Source organism: Pseudophryne corroboree, chromosome 11 (genome assembly GCF_028390025.1).
Source record: "Pseudophryne corroboree isolate aPseCor3 chromosome 11, aPseCor3.hap2, whole genome shotgun sequence".
NCBI lineage: Eukaryota > Metazoa > Chordata > Amphibia > Anura > Myobatrachidae > Pseudophryne > Pseudophryne corroboree.
Genome location: NC_086454.1, coordinates 202,400,713 through 202,413,403, shown reverse-complemented (window position 1 = coordinate 202,413,403; position 12,691 = coordinate 202,400,713). Strand labels below are relative to the sequence as shown.

Sequence of the window (12,691 nt, the reverse complement as noted above, 5' to 3'; positions counted from 1 at the left end):
CTCCCACTTATTAGTCTATGTTCTTACAAATATAATTAATATTCTAACAACATACAGGCGTACATCATTCTCTATTAAAATATACACAACCAGTGGTTGAAGTGGAAATTTTTAAGTGGGGGTATGGAAATGTGAGGCTTGTAATTAAGCGCTCCGGAAAAGGGGGCGTGGCCACTCAAAGGGGGCGTGTTCACTCAAAAGGGGGTGTGGTCTTCAGTGTAATTTACCACACCATACACCCCTTATACGCATTATGCACCACAATAGTAGGACCCCTTATACTATCTAGTACTGCTGCCCCTTTCACATTATACCACACAGTATGAGACAAAATTCACATTACAGCACCCGGTATGAGTCGAAATTTACATTATATGCCCCCGATAGTGCAGTGCCAGGTATACAAATGCCCCCACAGTGCCAGGTATACAAATGCCCCCACAGTGCCAGGTATACAGATGCCCCCACAGTGCCAGGTAAACAATTGCCCCCACAGTGCCAGGTAAACAATTGCCCCCACAGTGCAAGGTAAACAATTGCCCCCACAGTGCCAGGTACACAAATGCCCCCACAGTGCCAAATCCACAAATGCCCCCCACAGTGCCAGGTATACAAATGCCCCCACAGTGCCATGTATACAAATGCCCCCACAGTGCCAGATCCACAAATGCCCCCACAGTGCCAGGTATACAAATGCCCCCACAGTGCCAGGTATACAGATGCCCCCACAGTGCCAGGTATACAGATGACCCCACAGTGCCAGGTATACAAATGCCCCGACAGTGCCAGGTAACCAATTGCCCCCACAGTGCCAGGTAAACAAATGCCCCACAGTGCCAGCCAATTGCCCCCACAGTGCCAGGTATACAATTGCCCCACAGTGCCAGCCAATTGCCCCCACAGTGCCAGGTATACAATTGCCCCGACAGTGCCAGGTAACCAAATGCCCCCCACAGTGCCAGGTATACAAATGCCCCACAGTGCCAGCCAATTGCCCCCACAGTGCCAGGTATACAATTGCCCCACAGTGCCAGCCAATTGCCCCCACAGTGCCAGGTATACAATTGCCCCCACAGCAGCCAGTGCTGCAGCTGCTTACCGCTGCTGCACTGCTGCTGCTGCTGCTGCTCCTCCTCCTCCGGGCTGTGAGGGACGGGGGTGAGAACGCCGGGCGCCCGCCAGCACGGCTGTGTCTGGCGCGGCAGCGTATAGCGTTCAAACCAGCCGCCGGTTCGTGAGCCAATCAGAGCTCGCGGACCGGCGGCTTCTGATTGGCTGCCGGTCCGCGAGCTCTGATTGGCTCACGAACCGGCGGCTGCTTTGAAGTCCGCTATACGCGCCGCGCCAGACACAGCCGTGCTGGCGGGCGCCCGGCGTTCTGACCCCCGTCCCTCACAGCTCTCCAAGCCTGACAGCTGAGACGCGCTGCCGCCGGACTGAGCGGCAGCGCGTCTCAGTGACCGCTGGACCGGCCCACGTGGCCATCGGCCCTTCTGGCATCTGCCAGAAGTGCCAGATGGCCAGTCCGGCCCTGCTGGGAGGTATTATGTCTTGGAAGGATTGTCTCCCAGACATTGAGACTACGGACTTACTTGCGGCACATGTTAAGGCCTGCAAATTATTTCCCTCTTCTAGGTATAAAGAAATGTCTCTTAATATTTTACATAGGACTTATTTATCGCCTCACAGACGGTACCTGATAGGACTTGCTGACACACATGCATGTTGGAAATGTGGCACTCTCCAGGCGGATCTCTTTCACTGCCTGTGGACATGCCCTATAATCAGACAGTTTTGGATACATATACGAAACTACTTGATGGCCAATCTGGTGAACTATTGGAGGTTGTCTCTGGAGTGGGCGCTTTTTGGTATTTTACCACCGAATCAGCGCCTCTCTTTGGGCAGTAAAAAGCTGCTGCTGGCAGTTAATATAGCGGCTAGGAAGGCCATTCTGCAAATGTGGATAGCTAGGGATCCACCTACTCTATCATTATTCAAAGCCAAACTATTCTATCTCTTTAGGATGGAGTGGATAAGCGTCTTGCTGTAAAAAGATACTAAGGTACAACATTTTTTTTAAGTTTGGGAGAGCTATGTAATGACCTTGTCGACAACGGTTAGGAAACAGCTCCATGACTCCTTGTCCAATACAGAATAGTTTCTAACTAGAATGGCTGCGGGAGATCCGCCGATTGTGCTTTAAAACTGATTGTCACTCGGGGCTTCGGGGGCGGATGGGTGGGGAACTAAGGTACGGACACGGTTTTTTTTTTGTTTTCTTTTATGTATAAGTCTGGGTCAATCGACTGAGCTGGATTTTGGATCAGTGGAGCCTGTGGTCTCCGGGGACAGGCTATATGCAGATGTGACACTATTGCTTGTTTATAATGGATATGTCTCTTGATTAAGGACTCAACTGCATTCTCCTTTGTTTCATTTTCATATGTTACCCTTCTACCGAAGGTTTGAATTACAGTGAATGTTTATGTATGTATTGCATATATTGCTTCAATAAAAAATTATGTAAAAAAAAAAAAAAAAACTAGGCCCCAAACAGCACCTCATGCAAAGATGTCGAAGAGTTGCAATGAGGTAGCTGTATGACTAAGCCAAGCGACACAAACAATTCCAACTGGAATTATACATCCACATCACTGGAATTAATTGGCAAAATCACTGTAATTATACATCCAAATCACTGGAATTAATTGGCAAGATCACTGTAATTAATAATTATACATCCAAATCACTGGAATTAATTGCCAAAATCACTGTAATTATACATCCAAATCACTGTAATTAATTGGCAAGATCACTGTAATTATACGTCCAAATCACTGGAATTAATTGGCAAAATCACTGTAATTATGCATCCAAATCACTGGAATTAATTGACAAGATCACTGTAATTAATAATTATACGTCCAAATCACTGGAATTGGCAAGATCACTGTAATTAATAATTATACGTCAAAATCACTGGAAATAATTGGCAAAATCTTGGCATCGCCTGCCTAATGAAGTTGAATCTAGGTGGGATTTGTTACTAAATCCCACTGCACTAATGGCGGATAACGGACGCACAGCTATCACCAACATAAGTGTCAAGGCCTCAGTTATGAGGGCTTCCATCGTCATGTGAAGCTGAACCACTAGTCATGCCACTCTGTGTCGTAAAATGGCATATTGGCAAGTTTACGTTTCTCCTCTGACCATTTCAATTTATTTTTCTGGGTCTTTTTACTGAACTTTGTCTTTTTGGATTTTACATGCCCTCTACTATTACAATGGACATCGGCCTTGGCAGACGAAGTTGATGGCATTTCATCGTCTATGTCATGGCTAGTGGCAGCAGCTTCAGCACTAGGAGGAAGTGGTTCTTGATCTTTCCATATTTTGTCCTCCAAATGTTTGTTCTCTATTATTTTTCTGGAGTTATATAACACAATATGCGGCACAAGAGAGCATACCCCTACACCTCACAGGGCAAACTCTGTAAAAATTATTTGGATTAAATATTAATAACCCCTTTATTTGGAGTAAATAATATACAGCACAGGATAGCACCACTGAATTTATATGGTAGTACCACTGGAGTGGATTTATACAGAATTATATGGATTTATATGGAATTATACGGCAGGATAACTGGAATTACACGGCAGTATCACGGGAATTATACGGCAATATCATAGGAATTATACACCAGTATTCCGAGAATTATACGGCAATGTCACAGGAATTATACGACAGTATTCTGAGAATTATACGGCAATGTCACAGGAATTATATGCCAGTATTCCAAGAATTATACGGCAATGTCACAGGAATTATACGCCAGTATTTTTAGAATTATACGGCAATGTCACAGGAATTATACGGTAATATCATAGGAATTATACGCCTGTATTCCGAGAATTATACGGCAATATCATAGGAATTATACAACAGTATTCTGAGAATTTTACGGCAATGTCACAGGAATTATACGCCAGTATTCCGAGAATTATATGGCAATGTCACAGGAATTATACGGCAGTATTCCGAGAATTATATGGCAATGTCAAAGGGATTATACGCCAGTATTCCGAGAATTATACGGTAATGTCACAGGAATCATACGCCAGTATCACGGGAATTATACGGCAATATCACAGGAATTATACAGCAGTAACACTGGATATATGGCAGCAGAGGATACCACCACTGTGACTGGTCACTGGACTGATGCACAAGAGACTTCCCCTGGTCTAATGCAGGACAACACAGCACCACTGAAAGGGACTTATACAGCTACACTGGATATATGTCAGCAGAGGACACCACCACTGTGACTGGTCACTGGACTGATGCTGCACAAGAGAGACACTACCCCTGGTCTGATGCAAGACAACACAGCAAAACTGCAAGGGACTTATACAGCAGCCAGCAGCACTGGGGACATATAGCAGCATAGGACACCAACACTGTGACTGGCTGGACTGATGCAGCACAATACGCTGACTACACTGGACTGGACTGAGCAGCACAACTCAGCACAAGACTCACCACCCCACTTTCCTGCCCCCACACAGACATTGAGGACGGAGACACGTCCTCTCACTACACTCTCCGAGACTGGAGTGAAAATGGCAGCGACACGTGGCAGGGCCGTTTCTTGGGGCAGGCGAGCAGTGCAACCGCACTGGGCGCCCGCCGCGGCACTAACTGTGGCTCCCTGCTTCCCCCTCCTATTTCTCCCTGAGTAACCCGCTCGGGGGGCGGAGTTTCACGGAATGACGCGGTTGCGTTGTTACGTCACGACACAACCCTGTTACTCCGCAAAACTCCCCCCCCCCCCCCCGAGCGGAGTACAGAGGGGGATCCAAGTTAGGAAGAGGGAAAGGCCGGCACGAGGAGCGACTGGCCTCTGTAAGTATTCTCTCTCTCTCTCTCTCTCTCTCTCTCAATGTGTAAAATGGGGACACCTGCCGCAATGTGTGAAATGGGGACTCTTGCCTGCCGCAGTGTGGGGATTTAATGTATCAAGGGCATTGCGTTGTGTGGCATAATATGGTGCAGGGGGCACTACTGTGTGGGGCTTAATATGGTAGAATTTTTTTTTCCTGTGGTGGTCGTGCTCTGTTGGAGCAGGGTCAAAAACTGGATTGTGAGGTAGTCTTTTCAGATGAGGCCACACCCATTTAGATGAGGCCATGCCCCTTTGCCGGGGGGCGCGCGCAAGTTTTTTTTTTATCTAGGTGTGGGGGGGGGGCACATTTTTTTATGTCATGGGGGGGGCGCATTTTTAAATCTCGCACTGGGAGCCAAATTGGCTAGAAACAGCCCTGACATGTGGCTCCTTATATGGAATCCAAATCCCGTGAGAATCTGACAGCGGGATGATGACGTTTTGCCTCGTACAGGTTTCCGAGTCAGGCGGGAAAACCGGAGCCGGGCTTGGAACCGGGCTCAGAGCGTGAGGTTCGGTGCGGTTCGGTTCTCTGAGAACTAAACCCGCTCATCTCTAATTTTGTCTATGAATATATATCCACCTGTGCTACTTATTGTATGTGCCTTACTAAACATAGCACACTTACATACCTCCCAACTTTCGGATCGCTGAAGGAGGGACTCTTTGCACGGCGTAGCCGCGCCGGCGCCAAAAAGGGGCATGGCCTGCCGAGAAGGAGCGTGGGCTCGCGTGGATGACGCGATCACGGACCACGCCTCCAATTTTCATCACAATTTTCATCACAGCGCTCTGTGAGCTGCTGGCCATGCCCCCAGTCCCTCTGCCTCACTGGAATAGACGCTGTGCGCATGCGCACAGTGTCTATTCACCGCTGCTCTGCTCTGAACTGAGCAGAGGAGCGAGTGATAGGGAGCCTCCCAACTGCCCCCCCCCCCCCACCGCAGGACACTGTGACCCACGGGCGGGACAGCGGGACAGACCCAAAAAAACGTGACTGTCCCGCGAAAATTGGGACAGTTGGGAGGTATGCACTTATCTGTACTGCTGTATGTATGTTCACCAATCTTTGGACAGATTATTATTTATTAAACACAGCCCTTTGGCTACTTGAAATGCCTTATTGGGATTCCATTTTCTCTGTCTAATTATTGTTAAATGTTTGTATTGTCTGTGAACTCAAAACGGGACACCAAAATTCCCTTTTTTAATGCATCAATAAAATGTAATATTTTTAATAAATTATAAAGAGTGCCCAAATGTGTTGCTCATGCCAGGCAAATGGTTAAACCAGAGTAAGGCAGCAGCACACCCAATGCAAACACTCTTCCTATGTAACTCCAAAAGTAATGCAACTGTATAAATTCTCTCTTTCATAATATATACAGTATACATGGCAGTATTAAAGAAATTAAAGATAAAAATACCATCTGTAAAGTCTCAATACATGGGCCCTCATTCCGAGTTGATCGCAGAGATTCATCGCATCGCAAACGGGCCGAAAACAAGTAAACGCGCATGCGCAAAAGCGTAAATCCACATGCGCGAGCAGAGCGATACGACACTTGTGCAGAAATACAACACAGAAAACTGCTCGTAACACAGAAACGAAAACGGGGAGTGGCGAAGGCGTGACAGAGGCGCGACTTCGCATTCTGACGACATGGGCGTGAAAGTGGGCGTCTAGTGTGGGAGTATGCAGATAGCAGTAGGCGTATTTTTCGCAAAAATGCTTTTTCGCAATAAAACTTAACATAGCAAAGCCTCGCTATCTTGCTGCAGCAGCAGAGTAGGTCTGCAGTTACTCTGCATTTGCGAACTAGTGTTACAAGTGTGTATGCACTAATTACCAGTTAATTGGAGAGCACATTCATCTGTTGTCCAATTACTTGCTAAACACTGCTCTGCTGAAGTACTTCAAACAGCAATTCTAAGCACCTAAAAATCTGTCACGCTGACAAATATGGCTTTTATTTTTGTGCAAGTTTTGTTTTTTAAAAATTATGTTAAGTGCATTCTTTAATGTTTTAAATACTACAAAATGCAAACAACTGAAATTAACCAAACTTATAAACTACATCAGCAACATCTAAACTACATAAAATGTTACCTTTGTATATCCCAAATATCAGGACCAACATAATGCAAGCATACACTTAACATAATTCTTTTATATTTTTTTTGAATATCTGTCAAGGTTTAAATTTCTGTCCTGTTGCCCATAGTAATCCCAAACCTGAGTTGTGTCTTTTTTTGTAATATGGCAATTAAAGTGTGTTGCAAGTCAAACCTGTTGCATTTTTCAAGATGCATTTTTTTTTGTTTTTTGTAAAAAAAAATTCCTTGTTCCCCAAGTGTCTATATGCTTTGCTAAACTTTCAAGGACTAAGATTAACATAATGCATTAACTTAAATAAAGGACACATTTTTTTTGGTAACAATAATTTATTACTACTGTAATATATTTCGATATCAAAACAACATGGCTACAGGTGAGTATCACAGGCAAAGATGGACCAAGCAACAAGCAGATGGCATTGACACAAATGACATAGCAGAACTCAGTACTAGGGAAACTCCAGCTTCTGACAAAATAATATTTTTTACTAAAAAAAATAATATGGTGTAAACACCCTGCCAGACAAATATATTTGGGGCACTGAGAAAGATTCATGAGCCACCACACACACACAACAATACACAGCACACTAGGATGAGGAAGATGGCTCTGGTGTACTTGGAAAAAAGCTCACAGGCTACAAATATCTCAAAAAAAATTAATACATTTCACTAAGAGGGAGTTAGCCATTCTGGCCACACAAGCCTACACAAAAAATACATAGAGACAACATGTAAAACATGGGTGCTGCCCATCTGGAGAGACATCACTTTCTTCTTTTTTCCCCCACCTGATGCTGTTCTTCTTGGCTTGGTCTGCGGAGCGACCTTCGTGGGCCCTGCCCAGTGGGATCTTCTTCCTGGGCAGGGGCAGGGGAGGGAGCCGATGTGGCTGGCTCTCTGCCACTGTGGGCAAGGGAGACAGCGATGGCCTGGAGACCTTGCAAGATGTTATTTGCAAGGCTTTGGAATGAGGAGGCAAGTTGATCTTGTCCCTGCCTGATCTCTGCCAGACCTTGGCAGAGTTGAGTCACACCTTGCTCCACACTGGTTCTGTGCTCAGTGAGCCGGTCAGCTATCTGGCTTACCTCCCGGATCATCCTGTCCTGAAATGCATTTAGACTCTCACCATACCTAGCAATTTCAAGCAGGATCTCCATGATAGCAGAGGGTTGGGTGGGGGGGCCAGTTGGAACCTGGATAGGTGGGATTTGGGGTCCCAAACTACCCGAGCCACTAGGTCCGTCCACCTCAGCCTCAGCCACATAACCCTCCTGTGACTCGACCTGATCACCCCCCTGTGCTGTGTTATGTGCAAAGCAAATAGAAGAATGTGTGGGAAAAAGAGTAGACAAAAATAATATGAGACTTTTGTATTTTTCAAAAAAATACAAAATAAAATATGTGTGTAAACTTACCTGGCAAGTCATGTGCCGTCAGGATTTCAGGCAGGTCCGTGTCCATATGAGACACTCCTTGCCCCTCCTCATAACTCACAGAGTCCATCGCTATCTCCTCCAACTCTGTATACTCCACAGCGTCAGCTGGTCCTCCACCTGTAGCCCTTGAGGCATTCCACTCCGCAGCCCTCTTGCCCTTCAGGCGGGATTTGAAGTCGGCCCAACTACATATGTTTAGAAAAATAGGGGCAAGGTAGAGTATTAATATTTTTGGTAATAATATATAGGACACATGTTCTGCTTTTGTTTGCTTTACACAACATCACATGTAACTACCTTTTGAAGACTACTTAGCACAGATAATGGACTGCCAAGATGCACTTACCGTCGTCTAACTTCCTGTGATGTTCGGACGATAGAGCCGACTTCATTCACAGAATGAGTGATGTCCCTCCAGATGCGTTCTTTCGTAGCAGCACCCATGTTTTTTGGTCCTCTATGTATTTTTGACATGGCCTGCGTGACCAAAACACGCAACTCCCTCTTAGTGAATGCTGGCTGCCTTTTTTTACGTCTTGAAGTAGCCTGTGAGCTTTGGTCCTGTTGCTCCTCACCATCTTCCTCATCACTAGCAGCTTCTGTATGTTGTTGTTGTGTGGCTAATGCTGAATCTCCCTCAGTTTGCCCAGTATGTGTGTCTGGAAGGGTAACCCCACTTTACTGTTGGGTATCAGAAGCTGTAATGTCTCTAGTACTGAGTCCTGCTTCTTCAGAATCCGCCTCTGCGGATTCCAGCATTCGCCGCTGCAATGCGATACGTCTTTGTGCCAATTCTGCCTGCTGCCGCTGCAAGCGGTCCATCTCTGCTGCTAAAAACTCACGAGTAGCCATGTTGGTAATGACATGTTTGTACGCACAGGTGTGTAAGTTTTTATAGGTACGTGCGCAGCGTAAATTCACACAGGTGTAAATTATGCTAATAGTGTGACTGATTGTACTGCTTATTTAAGGACCTGGTTTGCAAGCTGTGTGAGTGGGTGTATGATGAAAGTAGCTGGTGTGTTTTGTCAGAGAAGGTGGTCGTCTTTTGTACTTTGCAGAGTGAGTATTTTTTCATTGTCAAGCATACAGATGTCAGTTTATTAGCTTATAGCATGTAGAGCGTAGTGTGTGTTTTTTTGCGAAGTTTCGTTTGTGAGTATTCCTACATTAGTCATTTGTAAAGGCAAGTATGTTTGGTGGTGCAATGGAGGTGGGTTTCTGTATTTGGGAGGATATATGTTTGTTATTTAAATGGATTAGTATGCCATATTTTTTTTTTTAACCTGTACTTTACAGTGTGTATGTAATATTTGTTAGCAAGTTTTTTTGTGCTATTAGCCTCCTTGTGTGTCTCTTGTAGGTGTCAGTTATTTGGAGACAGTATCCTTATTTTGTTTGTGGGCAATTAGCCATTTTTATTTTTGGATTTATCTGCAGCAAGTGACTTGCCATTTATTGAGCAGGTAAGTACCCTATGCATGTGTTTTTTATTCTTTTTTGTAATTGCCTATATGATCTCTTAGCCTCCTTGTGTGTCTCTTGTAGGTGTCAGTTATTTGGAGACAGTATCCTTATTTTGTTTGTGGGCAATTAGCCATTTTTATTTTTGGATTTATCTGCAGCAAGTGACTTGCCATTTATTGAGCAGGTAAGTACCCTATCCCTGTGTGTCCTGGAGTATGTGTGTGTAAAAAGTGTGTATCTTATGTTTTTTGGCACATTAATGTTTTTTTAAAATATGTTTAAGGATGTTTCCAAGTTTTTATTATGCTCAAAGTAGGGCTGGTCTTGGCTGTAATACCTACTAAAGGGACCCCTTTTTTTAATATTTAGGATCTAATTATAAAACTCAGTTACATTATTCATACTTAGTTGTTATAATATATATTGTTGCTGTTATTATATGGGTATGTTTGTAATCTTTCAAACTTTTGTAATTGTGATGTTAACCTATGTTTGAAATACTTAGCTAATTTTTTTTTTCACTTTTGTTTCCAATTTTGTAATTTTGTCCCGTCATTTATTCCTGAAGAAATGTTGTATGCTCCTGGAGTAAGTTAACACCCATACACTTTGACTTTGATTATGGATGACAATGTGTGTTTTGAATTTATGTTTTTTTTTTAAATATTCTTACCTTCATTTTAAGTTGGTGATGTCGATTTTTGTGGCTGCTGAAGCCCTCCCACCCCAGCCCATGGAACCACTCCCACCCCAACCGCTGCCAGCCCTCCAACCGCAACCGGCTCCTCATCAACCAAGGCAACGGAGGCGTGCTAGGCCACCAATTTTCCGTACCCGTGTCCTCCTTTTTGGGATGCCTGATGATGTGGTTTTGCGAAGATACAGGCTGCCACCTCATCTAATCCTAGACACTCTCTCCATAATAGAGAGTGATCTTGAATCTTCAATTCGGTATCCTACAGCAATAACACCATTGACACAATTCCTTGCTGCGTTACATTTTGTTGCCACTGGTTCATACCAGCATGTGGTGGGAGATCTGGTTGGCATGTCGCAGGGCCAGTTCAGTAAGGTCCTACGGCGTGTCAGCCAGGCTTTCATCAAGCGTGTAAAGCAATTTATTGCTATGCCTGTGGATGTTGGTGCCCTAGATGTGATGAAGCGGCAATTTTAGGAAGGTGGTAGTCGCTTCCCACATGTTATTGGGGTTGTGGATGGCACACATGTAGCTATTGTGCCACCAAGACATAATGAAGAAATTTATAGAAACAGGAAACTGTTTCATTCTCTGAATGTAATGGTTGTTTGTGGGCCATCCCTCCAGATCCTGTCCCTGAATGCGAAGTTCCCGGGGAACTCCCATGATGCCTATGTAATTAGACAATCAGGGATATGGCAGAGATTAAGATCGAGGCAAGGACAAGACATGTGGTTATTGGGTGAGTTTTTGTTAATTTTTAAGAACAAAAATATTTTGCAAATATAATATTATACTTAAAATATTTTCTTTTCATCAAACAGGAGACCGTGGATATCCTTGCACCCCCTGGCTCATGACTCCTTACCGTAAGCCCAGGCCAGGACCACAGACGGCATTTAACTCCGCGCTTACTGCCACTAGACAGCTGGTGGAGCGCACAATTGGTGTCCTTAAAGGACGTTTTCGTGTGCTCCACCGCACTGGTGGCGACATCATGTATTCGCCGGAGATGGCAAGTAAAATAGTGGTCCTGTGCGCTATCCTCCATAACATCGCTGTAAGGAGTCGCGTGGAGCTTCCTCAAACAGAGGAATTGCCTGATGAGGAGCCAGGGGTTGGGCGGAGATACGGTGGGGGGAGTGTTTCCCGGAGGGGCAATGAAGTAAGGGCACGCATTGTGCAAGAATATTTCAGGTATAGTTTATATTATTTTATACATTTTTAAGATAGAAAATCACTGTCTGTTTGTGTTTATTTTGCTATGATGTCATTAAGGTAGCTATTGAAAGCTCATTGTGTAATTGTTTTGGTGTGTGTGAATATATTCTTATTTGTTTATGTAAATATTGTAACATGTTAATCTTACAATGTGTGTTTTTGCTTTCATTTTTTTTAATTTGGTACAAAATTTTAGACTAAAATTTTTAATTACCATTTCTGTTTTCTTGAAATTATCAAACAACATATGATACTAAATGTTGAACACTTTGTGACTGTGCAGCTGATTGCTCATTCAAAAAGTGGTGAGTACACTGTTTTTTTTATTTTTATCATAAAAGTGTGTGTGTGTGTGTGTGTGTGTGTGTGTGTGTGTGTGTGTGTGTGTGTGTGTGTGTGTAATTGGTGCGTTTATTGTCATACACTTCCGCGACTGCGTATTACCGCTCTAGCGAACACCCCTCTACTCTTCACAGCACTGCAGCCAGCAATAAAGTTTTGTCAATGCACACATCAATAAAGTTTATTTAGATGACAGCATATATTTTCGACCAATCACATGCCAACACACACTATAAATATATGCCCAAATAAGGAAAACGCCATTGCCATGATGCATGCAGCACCTTTTACCAGGCGGGAGCTCCGCGTACTGGTAGCGGTGATGGACCGCCGCGTAGGTCGATTTATCCCAAATCGGGTTAAGTGCCAGGCCTACACGGAGGCCCGCCACCTACTGAGGACTCGCGTCCAACTGGAGAGGAGATGGAGTGATCTCCGCAGGAGGACTCCTGA

The 12,691-nt window shown here is 44.5% G+C and overlaps 1 protein-coding gene across 1 annotated transcript; it reads left to right on the top strand.

Annotated features, from left to right (window-relative positions):
- The first annotated feature begins 11,156 nt into the window (after nt 1–11,156).
- Nucleotides 11,157–12,202, top strand: LOC134970103 (putative nuclease HARBI1). Its single transcript, XM_063946173.1, has 3 exons — nt 11,157–11,417; nt 11,500–11,872; nt 12,180–12,202. Exons 1-3 carry the CDS (start codon nt 11,276–11,278, stop codon nt 12,181–12,183), a joined length of 519 nt encoding a protein of 172 aa, XP_063802243.1. The 5' UTR covers nt 11,157–11,275; the 3' UTR covers nt 12,184–12,202.
- Nucleotides 12,203–12,691: the final 489 nt, after the last annotated feature.

Bases quoted from the DNA above. Each gene is read 5' to 3' on its own strand.
- LOC134970103 (XM_063946173.1), top strand. From the start codon at position 11,276: ATGGTTGTTTGTGGGCCATCCCTCCAGATCCTGTCCCTGAATGCGAAG. The intron at 11,418-11,499 runs GTGAGTTTTTGT...TTCATCAAACAG, and splicing joins ACAAGACATGTGGTTATTGG to GAGACCGTGGATATCCTTGC.